Genomic DNA, 14,238 nt, shown 5'->3' on the forward strand with positions numbered 1-14,238 from the left:
TAACAAACACAATTGTGCAACAAAGTATAGATTGATAAAATAACTCAATAGGGTTAGGGTAAGTTAGAGACAATGAACATGATAGTGAATAAATACAATGCTCAATGCAGCAAACACACTATGCAAAGGTGAATAGTGATCCTTGAACTCCCGTGTCTCTAGAACCGGAGTAGAGAGTATGAGTTGGAGTATGTCATATTGAGACAGATATTGAAACACAGCAGATAGCCTCTGAAAGTACACTGGCAGTAGCGAACACAGATTTGGGAGTGTCTAGGACTGGAGCAGAGAGTATGAGTTGGAGTATATCATATTGAGACAGATCTTGAAACACAGTAGATAGCCTCTTAAAGTAATGCCAGGAGTATGAGTTGGAGTATGTCATATTGAGAGAGATCTTGAAACACAATAGATAGCCTCTGAAAGTACACTGGCAGTAGCCAACACAGATCTGGGACCATCTAGGACTGGAGCAGAGAGTATGAGTTGGAGTATGTCATATCGAGACAGATCTTGAAACACAATAGACAGCCTCTGAAAGTACACTGACAGTAGCGAACACAGATCTGGCAGCGTCTAGATTAGTGCCGGATAAAGCTGAACAACATGAATACCGAGCAACAGGTAGGAAACAGTCCAGAATGGGTAGATGACAGCTGCTGCAGCAAAACACAGGTGCAATGATGATGTGGCAGGGCTCAACAGGAAATGCAGATCTGAATGATGACATCAGCACCCAGCGACAGCTGCACAGTGGAGAATGCAGGCTGGAACAGGAAGATCAGCAGCAAACACAGGTTGTCTGATGTGGATAGCAGGCTGCAATCAGTCACCAGCAAGGTGAGAGGGGCTGGGCTGCAGGCACAAGCTGTGGATAGTAGTAGATGGTAGCAGATAACAGCTTGAACTGAGATATCCTTCACGAATGGGGTGTGGACAGCAGAGACAAGCACCAACAATTTGCAAACAAGAATAGGCTGAGTGGTGGGCAGCCTATCGATTTATAGAAGTGTGGATCCTCCCAAGTTAGGGTTTGGCTTATGAGACATAGACACTCTCTAGGAACATGCAATGTTTAATGAAACTTTGGTAATAATTGAGTTTTGGGGCTGTAATAAAGAGCTAATCAGTTTATAATGCACTTTTTAGCTCAAAAGCTAGACGACCTCCTATGCATTTGATTATTCTTTAATTTTAGCAAGCTTTATTTAATATTGCAAAAAAAGCGGTTGGATATAGGTTCTAGGGAATTGTAGATCTATTGACCATCATCAAATTGTCTTTGATATTTTAAGGTAAAATTTTGAAATAATAAATGTTTATCTATCAAGGGATCAAATTTCAATGATGATGTGATCTTTGTATGCACTATTGCACTATTTCGTGTTAATGTTATAACTTATTGTGTGTGTATATATGAAGATGTGTACAATTAGATCAAAGTGTTCCAAGGCCTTACTAAAGGAGATTGGGAAATATGGCACCACATACACACTATTATGATGAGAGACCTTGCTTCTTATGCTATTGGAGAGGGAGAGATGCAAGGTTGAGCAAGTTGCAGAGGTCATGAAGGTCCTATGGGCAGCCATGAAGTAACCTCGAATGTAGATGGATGGAGTGAGAGTCCTAGGAAATCCATTTGTGGACTTCTAGTGTACTCTTATGGTGGGATGTATTTAGTTTCATCTCATGATACTTTGGGCACAGGCAAGAGTGCCAATATACTTGCCGATGAGTGGATAGACAATATTGAGATGGTTGGGTCAAAGAATGTGGTGGCATTTGTGGTAGATGGTGAGCCAATGAGTAGAGTTGGTGGTGCTACAGTTGAGGGCCATTGCTACCACATTATTACAGTTTGTCTTTGCATGGCTCATTGCTTGAATGACCTGCTTAAGGATATCAACAAGCTTTCATGGGTAAGTCGACTATTATTGGAGCTAGTGATATGGTGACCCTTGTGCGCAACCATCAGTTTGTTCACCATGAGTTCTCAGAGTAGTCCAAAAGAATCTCCTCAAGTATTTTGACATGGAGATCAATGATGACTGGAGGTGCATTGTGGAGTGTATGGTAACTGACCTTGACATAAGACGCTTAGTGAGGGACCAGGTTGCAGCCTACATAACTTTCTGTGGTTCATTGATTGTAGATGGCCTTGAGTTTGTGGTTAGCAGGTTGCATTTTGAGCCAGGTTATTAGCTCCTCTTGTTTGGAGCAATTGTAGAGCTCTTATGTTGAGAAACCCTTCACCCTCACCCGCAGTTTGCGTTTTTGCATTTCTGCATTTTGCATTTTGCATTTTGCATTTAGGGTTTGCAGCATCAAAAAGAGGCGCCATCCTAGACTGACTCTGCCTATTTATAGGCCACTCTCTCACTCATTCTTCATGGCTGATTCATTCAGTTCGTTACCTCTTCTCTCCAGTCTCTCCACTGCCCTCACACCCCTTCAGGAGGACATTGTGGTTCGTGGTTCGTGGCTGTCTTCATCATCTTCCTTGTGCTACGGCACCCTTGTTCCCTTGTATCACATTCACTCCATGATTCAGAACTTCATCATTCCATTCATCAGAGTTTCTTCTCTCTTCTCTTCTCTTCTCCATGTTTGTTGAGTTCACTCCGTGCTCCTCCGCACATACCCTATTGTCTTGCTGGTACGTTATCTTTTGATGTGGTATCAGAGCTGGATCTCTGCTCAAAGAGCGGCAAAGATCCTCCACTCCAGTGACGGCAAAGACCGGTGGCGGGTTCGGCATCCACTTCTCTTCTTCTTCCGTTGCATCAAAATCTCGTTTTTGCAGGTTTCAGGTGTTTTTAGCTTGCTGCCCACACCCCTTTCACGGAGGACATCGCAATCTCAGCTGTCCCTTGTTGTCATCTACAGTTTGGCGCTTGTTTCCAGCCTTCCACCCGCAATTTGCAGTTGTTTACAGCAAAGCAATTGTTGCTGATCACTCTCCATTCAGAAAACAATCTCGTTTTTGCAGATTTCAGGTATTTCAGCTTGCTGCCCACACCCCGGACGCAAAGGACATTGTGGTACAAGCTGGCCATTGCTGTCTACAACAGTCTAGCACCTGTTTCCAGCCTATCACACACAGTTCGGACTTGATTTTGGCATGTTGATTGCTACTGCTGGTTTTTCTTGCGTTTTAGTCTTTCTCTCTCCTCACTTGCGTTTTTCTATTGGTTGCAACCGCTTACTGTTGGTCGCATCCTCCTCCCACTGGTAGCTCTCTTTCCACTACCCTTCTAGCCCTTGAGGTAGACATTGCAGTTCATGGTTCTTGGCTGATCTCTTCCTTCTTCAGCAAGGCACACTAGTACCCATGGCTTCTTTACAGATGACCAGACTACTAGGTCCTCCTACTGTGGCATCACCAGACGCACCACCGATAATTTCCGACTTTGATCTTTGCTCCCAACCCCCCCGGAGTATATGCGTCTTCCACCAGGTACTCCTTGTGCCACCTCTCCTTTCTGGGCCATAGAGATCGTTCTGCATTGGCTATTAGAGTACTATGCTTAAGGCAATAAGACGCATCCGATGTGCACTAAGTCCTTTCGAGCACATGGAGGATCAATTGGCGTTACGACCTCCTGGAGATTGTTGCAATGCCAGCGGTAGTCTTCTCCCACCTATTTTCGGGTATAGTGGCTACCACGGCCCGCGGTTTTGCAGTCTGCTCCATTGAGAGACAGTGATTGTTTGATACTGTCTTCTCGTTAGTCCGATCCTTCGAGAGATAGTGGTTGCTTGACTCCTTCCTCTTCTTCAGCTTCTCGGTCTGCTCCATTGAGAAGCAACGATTGTTGCCCACTCATTGCTCAGTCTTAGCCTCACCCTTCAGCCTCGCCTACTCAAGTTCGAGAGGCCAACTCTAGGCATTCTTCACCACCCCAGATACCTTCTTTGGTACGACTGGCAGCACTTACTTCATCCTCAGACATTTTGGAGTCCGTGATCCATGAGTTTTTGGATTTCCTATCTACCCCAAAGGGGGATTGAGAGGGGGATGATCTTTCTTTGCCCTCCGAGGGGGACATCTACATCTACTGCGACTTCAGAGGGGGACTCCTATTTCTCCAGTTTCACAAGGGGTCCCCACCCACCGCTTAGTCCTTCATACACCTTGGTGGAGGCCTTTTACCTTCTTCTTCTACCCTTGGATGGGGTGGCTTCCTTCCAGCGGTCATCTCACCTATTGATTCCTAGGATCTCGAGGATCTACCTAGATTAGGGCAGTATGCGTTTTTGCGTTTTGCGTTTGGGGTTTGCAGCCCCAAAAAGGGGCGCCATCCTAGACAGACTCTGCCTATTTATAGGCCACTCTCTCACTCATTCTTCATGGCTGATTCATTCAGTCCATCACCTCTTCTCTCGAGCCTCTCCATTGTCCTCACACCCTTTCAGGAGGACATTGTGGTTTGTGGTTCGTGGCTGTCTTCATCATCTTCCTTGTGCTATGGCACCCTTGTTCCCTTGTATCACATTCACTCCATGATTTAGAACTTCATCATTCCATTCATCAAAGTTTCTTCTCTCTTCTCTTCTCTTCTCCATGTTTGCCGAGTTCACTCCGTGTTCCTCCCCAAAACCCTACTGTTTTGTTGGTACATCATCTTTTGACATCTTATAGCGACGTTGCCTCCAAGAGGAGGAGCAGCCTTGGTTTGCAGAAGGCCAATGATGCTGTTTTCCTTGTTGCGAACTTGGGTATGCTTTGAAAGAGTGCGACTGTGATCCCTTCACTTTGTGGGAGATGAAGCAAGAGGATGTACATGAGGGCATGTGTGAGACCCTGGGGAGGCAATTGAGGCGGCAGTAGTGGAGGGCAGCGGTGAGGTGGACCATGGGAGATGAGGATGCTATCATGGACACATCTTGGAGGAGCCCAACAGCCCTTCGGCACTTAGCTGCCAGCATAGTTTTGATAGTTTACTGTTTAAGTCTTGACTTTATATTTAACATTTGTATCTACAATTGACCTTGCCGCTTGGGCCTTGGCTCTTTCATGATAAATATGATGTGTACTTCAGCCTTCAAACATAAATTATGGCTCTTGGATCTTTACTCATTAGACTTTCAGTTTTCGTGTGATGATTTTGCAGCATCAATTGGTCTTAATATATCATGCACTCTTCATTTTGTCTTTAGTAAACTCCTGCAATAAACAACTTCATAAATAATCAAAGACACTATATAAGCACACTTCAAACATCCTTTGTATAAAGCAGAATTCATGTCAAAAATACATCACATATTAGATAATGCACGATAGCACATTTTGATGGCAAAAAAGGCTGAAATGCGAGCAGCTAGGCACTCTTGATGGACAACAATCTGCACAGATTGTTCAGATCCCAAGCACAGTAGTATGCACAATGTTAGGCAATGAGCAACAGTGAAATGCTGGCCAAAACAATAGATCTCTGATCATTGGTGGCTGTTTGGCTACCATCAGCCTTGTATCTTTATCTCTTATGTTTATTGCTGTATTAATGATAGAATTGTTGATTATGACAAACTCATTACTGATAACTTTCTATATAAAAAAAAGATGGTGTTCCAGGAATTAAAAAAGATCTTGCATAATGAATAAAGGAGGGGTGTCTTCCTGCATTTGTAGGAAGGTCCAATAGAGGAAGTCTTTCTTTGGCTGGGTGGTTATTTATGAATGAAAAATGTGCTAAAGCTTGGCAAATTACCTAGTTGGGCCAGATGAAAATTATTTGTGCTTTGTTCTGCCAAGCAGCTCCAAAAGTTGAAGCAGACTTTCATCATTTCTGATTCTTCAATTATTGGAGGGGTCACTTTCTCAACGCTGTCAGCACCAACTGTAAGCAAACATGTTCATAGTCAGTTACTTTATGAAGATTGTTATGGCTAGGTACAAGTGCCAGTTTTCAGCTCTCTGGCTGTATTGTACCTCAGGAAATTATTAGGCTGCGTGCAGCTGACAATGTCTATGCTTTCGTGGGAAAGTTTGAGGTCAGTTTGTTTTTCTGTTGAAGGCTTGAAGAACAATAAGGCAAGTTGCTACACAGTTTGCAGAATTATGCATACAATTTGTAATCGATTTTTCTGTTGATTGCTTGAAGAACAAGAAGAAGGCAAATTGCTGTTACACAGTTTGCAGAATTATGTGTGCAATTTGTTAACCTGGTTTATCTTTATGGAACCCTGCTAAGTATATGCTTTATTAGGAACAACTGACATACTTGTTTCGTTTTCTAGAACATACCCTCTGAAAGAGATGCTGCGCTCTCTTTCTTCAAGGATCTGGCAGAAAAGGTAGGTACAATGATGAGTAAGCAGTTGCTTTCACAACTGATTCGTCAAAGATAGGTAACTAAGGCATCGAACCATTATTGAATTCTTGCAGGCAGAATGGGAACTTCCTTTGGAGCTCTTCTGGATGTGGAAGAAGTATGATTTTACATGTATATCTAATAACCGAAAACAGAAGAGGCTTGAGTATCAGATGGCAGAATGTACTCCATTATCTTTTCGAGTAAGCTGTGATAGGGCATGTGTTAACATGAAGAAGCATGGATTCACATCCATGGAAGCAGCAGGTATAGTACGTATACTTTGAACTTATGTGGTTGCCAGATTCTTTAACTGTGACATTTATGCCGTTGTTACCTTCTTGGCAGCTGCCTTAGGGGAAGGAATTTGTGCACGCTTTGGATGGCGTGCAGATATGTGCTACTATGATTGTAAGTCTCCCTCATAAGAAGGTAAATTCAAATGAATAAAGATGGTACAGAGACACAATAGAGGCATACTCACATAGTCATGCAAGCTGGTGAAGTGAGGAACATGTCCTAGCAAGTATAGTGCATGATTTTACCATTGGTAGTTAAATATGCCCTGACAAGACACAATAGTAACTTAGGATACTCTGAAAGGCTGATAAACTTCTTGAAAGCAGCTCATGGTGTGACGTGATCCATATTAGGGTGATCTTCAGGCTTCAAATGAAAAACAAAAAGTTTACTCTTTTCTTGCTATGAATTTTCTGTATGACAAGTTGAATCCCCTGGCCACTGCTTACCTTCAAGATGATGGACTCCACATGACCTTTCTTGAGCTGCTACGATATTTTGCATAGACCACCTCACATCTTTCCAACAGACCATGATACAAAGAGACATGCTAGAGAGACTGTCCAAGGGATTGATTGACCTCATTCCCAATGGCAATGAAGGCAGATTGGAGATTGCTGAATGGAGACCAATCAAGTTGCAAGGAATGTGTGTAAGATTCTTGCCAAGGAGAGCAGTATTAGGTCCCAAATGTGATGGATTAGTGGTTAACACTATGGCTCATAATCATGAGGTTGTGAGTTCAAGTATTGTTGGGTGCATCACTTGGTTCGACATCTATGTTCACATGGTGTATTCATGTAAGTCTGGGCTCTTTACCACTTAAGCAGTTGGTAGGGTAGGAGGGTCCCATTGAAAGCAAGTTTTGCTATTGATTTGGCTTGCAGGCTATCCTATTTGGCATAGTAAACATAATGATTTAGCTGCTCATTCGGCTTGCGAGCTATCCTGTTTCTGTGAATAGCAATTCCATGTGGTTTACAAATCTAGTCATTAATCGGTTACAAAACATTCATTCATTTGAAAATAGCCCAAGAGGTAGCATGCTAGTGCCACAAGCATATGAACTTGCTGGTGGTTCTAGACATGATGGGCATTGCATTAACAGTGTACAGCATGGCCAAGACCTTGGAATTTATAATTCTGAAGGCAAGAAATGTGAAACTTTCCATTAAGGGACAAAAAAGTGGTAATAAACCTTAGTGTAAAAGTATTGACCAAAGTTTTGGTTGTGAATAGATATTTTATTATGCCTTGGGGGTTGCATGGCGCAGGGTTTGGACTCATGCGCCCATATATCTCAGCCCACACTCAAACCACTATGCCATGATCCCATTGGCTTGGACCAAAGTTTGAGCAGGGCACTAAGATTTAAAGTTTGGGCTAAATTTTGGACAGCCTATTAAGTTTGAACATTGAGAATCTCATTTGAGAATTTGGGGCAGCCAATGGTTATTGAATTAACAAAAAATGGGCACGGGATTTTGCATGGTCCCAAGGAAAGTAGAAAACTACCATCGTCATCTCCTTCTAGTTGCATGTAAGCTGAGATACATGCTGAGATATCTATTCTGGGCTGAGAAAAAGTGCAGAGGTCCATTTTTGAGCTGAGTTCATTTTTTGTTATGGTGATTGACGAGCATCAAGGCAGCAATTTCTTGCATTTGGATCATTATGACAGCATTGTGGTCAACAGGGAATTTTTTGGGCACTAGTAACGACATTACTTTTTCAATTTGGATCAACAAATTGCTGTGAGCCATTTCTTTTGGGATTATGTTGCTATTGAATCAGAGCAGGGTTGATTCTATTTTTTTTTTCGCTTTCTGGTGATGGATATTCTGAATTGGGGCTGTTTAGGGCTGCATGCTGCAGTAGACACCACTGTTTGTGGGTGGACATCAGATTGGAAAGAGATTGGATCTGTTTGTTTCTGTGCATGTGTTTAGAGCTGTGAAATTGGGCACGAATGCAGTGCTTTTAGGCCATGCAATTGTGGAAACTTGTGTTGGTGCTTGTTAGATTCACTTGGGATAGACTTGAATATGAATGTTTGTTGTTGGTGAGAACAAGGTAGGTAGAGGCATTAAGGCAAAGCTTGTATCAACTTGAAAGAGTATGCATTGGAAATTTAGGGGCAAAATAGGGAAATATTTGTTGCTATGTAATGTAGGGTTATCAGCCAAAGCCCTAATAAGCTGAGCACTTGGATTTTGTACGCTGATTCAAAGGCTTTTCATTAATTTGAATAAATGCCACAAGGGACGCCAAGGTTTGGGGCCAATGGGTGTTGTCTGTTTAGTGTTGGAGCATTCTCTATCTCCACATTCATGACTTTACTTTGCTACCCTTTTGTTTAATTGAAGGCTCACTTTATCCAGCGTAGTTCTTGCTGGCTCTCTTGCATCACAGCCACCACCACCCCCAAAACTCCCAATAGGGGGCCAAAAAAGAGTAAAAAGCCTAGATTGACTTGGAAGATCATGGAAAAATAGGGATGTAGGGGGCCAAAAAAAGAGCAAAAAGCCTAGATTGACTTGGAAGATCATGGAAAAATAGGGATGCACTTGTTGCTGTGATAATTCACAGGTTTGTCAGCTGAAAACCCAACTCAGATTTTGTATGCTAATTCAAAGAGCTCTTCAATATTTTAAAGAAATGCCAGTCTCTAGCTCCAAACTGGCAAGTTTATTATCTGATATAATCCAATTTTGGTTGTGCTCCACATCTTGGGTAACATCTTTGCCTTCTTGGAATCCAAATTCTATCTTACTCAAGCTACCAAAACCTCATTATGCTATTTTTTCTTGACTTCGATAAGTCTCAAAGCAAATTGGCTGTTTTGGCAGGCTACCAAATTAATAATGGGAATTTCAAAGTAGCACATTCAGATGAATGGATTTTGAGGGTAGTGGTTTCAAAGGAGTTGCACACACATAGCTATGTTTTGTTCGGTGGAGCTATAGGGGAGAGATTTGGCATTTAGAGATTAGTGACATAAGTCTGTGATGCGCTTTTAGATGTGAAGTTAGTAGGTGACACAACAATATACATAAATGTGGATGAGAGCAACTTTAGGGGGTGTTGTGGTGATGTCATTAGTAGAGCTTCAGCTGCTCTCACGAATTGCCACAAACCTTATGGATCTTACCTTTGTGACTCTTGATAGTTGGTTAGGAGGCCTTATGAGGACTTCACTTTGGGTTCCTTGTGGAATCTTAGTTAAGTAGCTTCTTACATTGTCTCCTTTGATGCCAACCATTGTACATCCAACTCAGAAAGAATTTGTGTAAGATAGCTACATCCTTGACAATATCTTCACCTCCTTGGAGTCCACAATTCTAGCTTAGTCAAACAATGGAACCTCAATGTGCTACTTTTTGACTTAAGAAACACTCAAACCAAATTGACAGTTTTTGGAGGATACCAAATTAAGGTGGGATATCTAGAGCAATTGGTTTAAATGAGTGGATTTTGAGAGCAGTGGTTTCAAAAGACTTGCAACATTATATTCAACACAAAACCAGTTTTTACTTAATGGAGCTAGTGGAGAGAGACTTGGCACTTATAGATTAGTGACTTAGGGCTGTCCTCTTGGCCCCTTCATTTTCTTTTTTAAAAATGGCAGGGCCAATAGTTCTTTTTTGACACATAGATCAACTAGTGTTTCAAGAATTGGGTTGCCCATAGCAAATTTCATTGAGCTTTTAGATGGGGAGTTAGCAAACTTTAGGGTTTTTGCAGTAACCATGGAGATTTTTAGCAGGGCTACTAGTGCTCTCATGAATTGGCACAAATCTTATGGATTTTGGTTTTGTGACACTTGACATCTAGATTGGAGCCCTGTCTCGGAGCTTATTGGAGATTGTCGTTGAGGTTGGACTTTACCATGCGCCAATCATCCTCCCTAGATCATCTTTCCTTCATAGTTTGGCAGAGCCTGCAGAAGGTTTTAGAGCAAAGTCTCCATGTTGTCAGGAAGAGATGGATAGACAACCAGTCGTCTGGAATCCATAGGTAAAGGATTGAGACAAGTTGTAGCATGGGAATTGCCCATCCAATGGGCTGTTTTGGAGGCTGGACCTGATTGCTCCATCAGGGTTTGGAGAGATATTTACAAGAATACAAACTTGGAGGTCCTTCAACAAGTGATAGGGTGTAGGAGGGGAGTTGGGGCTAGATATATATATATTTTTGCAAGTAAAATGTGGCTGATTATAGTACTCAAAAAAACTGATTACAACAGAGTGCTCATGCTCAACAAGCTAGCTGGAGCTGATGCAAAGTCACTAATACATTATGTATACAAGCCTCTCAAGGCGGTCTGGGGGGGATGGGGCAAGAAGCCATGGGGGGGGGAGGGGGTATATCGCCAATCGGGGCTGCTTGCCTGCATCATGAAGAAAAGACCTTGGTCGCCCCAAGTGTGCATGAAGTGACCTCGGAACTCCCGACGAGCCCTGGACTCGCCCTGCACTTGGTCCCATCGGCTGCGAAGGGAGTGGATAATGGAGGTCCAGAGCTCTGCTAAGGTCGCATGTGCTGAAAGTCTCTCTCTGTTGAAGGTCTCCTGACACCGCGCCTTCTAGATATGCCATCCAGTAAGACTACCTATGATCTCCCATATCTCCGAGCGGTTTGTTGTGGGTTCCAGTACTTGACGGATGGGTAGAGCCTCCAAACCGACCACTGCGCATGACCTTGCCTCGATAATGAATATCGTGTCCTGCATCTCAGCCTCATACAAAAGATGACGGCCCTGGCTGACTGCCTGCCAACAAAAAGCTCCCCATGAGATATATCCAAGGCTGGGTGCTATACGACGAAGGATGTGGCATGCTCCTCTCCACACGAGCTGCGCCTCCTCACATGACCAAAGGCAGTGCTTTGGGGTTTCCAGAGGCTGTTGTGTGCGGCGCTTACAATCTCCCTCCTACTGCATCTGGGCAAGCCAACTTCCCACCGCCAAGCCTCCATGTGCCACTAGCCATAAGAAGTACGACACCCTCCTCGGCCTCCAACTATTCCATGGGCGGCTCCAAAAGGTCCGTTAGAAGGGCTCCGTGATGCTGTGCTCCGCTCAGTGTCTGCTATGTGACGGCGCCCAGTCCATCTCCTCTTGCATCAGTACATGTCTACCTATCCTGGCAGTGTACTCTAGGAACCTGGGTGGCTTCTTGGCGACTGCAGAGGCCAGCCATAGCCACTCTCTTGAATCCCACTCCAGCTCATCAAGTGGTCTACCCTTCCAGATCCAAAGGTGCCACTCCCTGAGCTCCTTCCAAAAAGCATAGGGGTCCAGTCGCCATGTCTTCCCTTGAAGGCCCACCACCCGAATCCTCCTCCACGAAAGGGCGGCAATCCCCTCATCCTGCTGCCCTCTGTCAAGGGCCAGACGTCCCCCTCATGAACGATGAAGAAAGTCCCTTGCAGGGCGCCACCCACTCTACCTGCCACCTAAAGGGGGATGCCTGCTGGCGAAAACCTAGTTGCCCATATCTCCCCGAGCTCTATCGGCTCACTTATCAGGGGAGCAAGCCACTCCGGAGGTATTGCTGTGTCTATCTCCCTTCTCCTCACCTCCACTTCTCTTTGGCAACCTGATACTCGTTGCAATACCTCCTTGTCTGCCATCTTGTACACCTTCCACCATGTCTTGATGGTACGGGCGGCCAACCTCCCACCTAGCCCACTGGATGTGGGGGCGTTCACCTATGTGTGCCCCTTCTCGATCTTTCACCTGGGGGTTCCAGATCACTGGCTGACGGTCTATTTCCTCCTGACAACCTGGGGGCCTCTGGATTAGGGCCATTTGGAGGCCTTGCCACATGCGGAGTAAGCTGCGAAGAAAAGGTGATCTGGGGGGGGTGATCTAGACAGACGTGAAAATCCATCTCAGGGACGGCCTCCACTCCCCGCCAAGCCTCGGTCTACAGTTCTGAAGGCCCTCCTGCAATAGGACTTTCCAGGTCTGCTCGCCTGGTGTGAGACCGTGGATAACTAGCTTGCCCAAGAGGGCCATACTATGATACTGTGGGTGGATGATCCCAAGCCCTCCCTCTGACCTATGTCATATGATGGTTGCCCACGCCACCTTGGCCTTGGAATCCTTGGAGCCATCAGACCTTGACCAAAGGAAGTTCCGCACTAGGCGGCGAAGCTGCACTACGCACGATGAGGAAAAGCACCAACACGAAGCAATGAACCAGGCCGTCGCTAGGAGGACCTGGTTAACCACCAGGGCTCGTCCGACTAGTGAGAGGCGAACCGTGCTCCAGTAGGTCAATTTTCTCCGAATAGAATCTAGGACAAGAAGAAACTGTTGGGCAAGAGTGATGTCGAGTCCCACCTGGAACCCTAGGTACCGGACGGTCTGCCCTCTGCTCACCCATATGAATCCCAGGTGGATGCCCCACTCTGTGCTAGAGTCTGGGTCTGTGAGGAAACCAACGGACTTTCACCAATTGATTTTTGCTCCCGCTGCAGAGCAGAACACGTCAAGAGCTAGCCTCACTCTCTCCAGCATCAACTTATCGTCCTCTATGTAGAGGGCTGTATCATCTGCGTACTCTGAGTCTAGCAACTTAGTCTCCTCTCTCACTAGAAGTCGGAGGTTGCGTAATCCACTCACATGTGACTTGAGGAAGTGAGACATCGCCTCTGCGAAGAGTAGAAACAGGTATGGGGCCAGGGGGCAGCCCTGTCAAACCGATCTCTCCAGCCGAAACTTCTCCCCTCGCCTTCCGCCTATGAGCACCCTGCTGGTGGCCGATCTGTACAGGGCGGAGACCGCGTGAATCCAAGCCTAGGGGAATCCCAACCTCACCATGGTGCCCTCTAGGAAATCCCAGTCCACCTTGTCATAAGCTTTCTCGAAGTTCAAGAGTAGTTCGGCAGTCTCTGCCCATTGTGCTGAGCCCACTCTGTCGCCTCAAAGAAGGTAAATACATTGTCAAGGATGCTCCTATCCTGGACAAAGCCTGTCTGTGTGTCATGGATGATATCTAGAAGCACGGGGCGTAATCGTCTACCAATCATCTTTACCAGTGCCTTATAGGCCACTGGCAATAAGGTGATCGGCCTCCACTGGGAGAGCTCCAACCGGTCTCCCCCTTTGGGGAGAAGACTGATGAGGCTTGTCGAGAGACTCCCAGGCATTTGTCTTGAAGTGAAAATCTCCTGGAAGGCCCTCAGTAGGGGGTCCTTCACCACTTCCTAGTAGGTAGTGAAGAAGGTCTTAGAGAGGCCATCCTCCCCCGGGCATTTCTGCCCATCCTGTGTATGGAAAGTCTCCTCTAATTCCTTCTCTGTGAAGGGGGCTAGGAGGGAGTGTCCCATCTCCTCTGTGACGAGGGACGGGATGTGATCCCATACCTTCTGTCTACATCTCTGCTCTCTAGTTGAATCTGTCTCCTGCTGGAAAAGGTGCATGTAGTAGCCGGTGGCAATCTCCATCACCTCGTCTGGGCTAGAATGGGTCCTCCCATAATGATCCAGAAGGCTGCATATCTGCTCTCCTGCGATGCGGGGCTGGTGCACTTGGAAGAACTCCCTGCACATCGTGTCCCCCTTCCGCGTCCAGAAGGCTGCTGAGGTTCGGAATGAGAACTTCGAGCGCTTG

General features: G+C 45.2%; 1 protein-coding gene across 2 annotated transcripts in view; it reads left to right on the plus strand.

The window, feature by feature from the left end:
* The window catches only part of LOC148016474 (uncharacterized), a 75,950-nt gene that overhangs the window by 25,417 nt on the left and 36,295 nt on the right, over positions 1 to 14,238 (plus strand). For both annotated transcript variants that reach the window (XM_087664610.1, XM_087664609.1), the window contains exons 2-6: positions 5,762 to 5,845; positions 5,941 to 5,997; positions 6,244 to 6,300; positions 6,392 to 6,584; positions 6,666 to 6,728. In XM_087664610.1, coding sequence (XP_087520736.1) covers positions 5,762 to 5,845; positions 5,941 to 5,997; positions 6,244 to 6,300; positions 6,392 to 6,584; positions 6,666 to 6,728 — 454 coding nt within the window. The remainder of the gene's footprint in view (positions 1 to 5,761; positions 5,846 to 5,940; positions 5,998 to 6,243; positions 6,301 to 6,391; positions 6,585 to 6,665; positions 6,729 to 14,238) is intronic.

This window comes from Lygodium microphyllum, chromosome 23, assembly GCF_053477565.2.
Source record: "Lygodium microphyllum isolate KBCC chromosome 23, Lygodium_microphyllum_v1.1.10, whole genome shotgun sequence".
NCBI classification, from domain to species: Eukaryota; Viridiplantae; Streptophyta; class Polypodiopsida; order Schizaeales; family Lygodiaceae; genus Lygodium; species Lygodium microphyllum.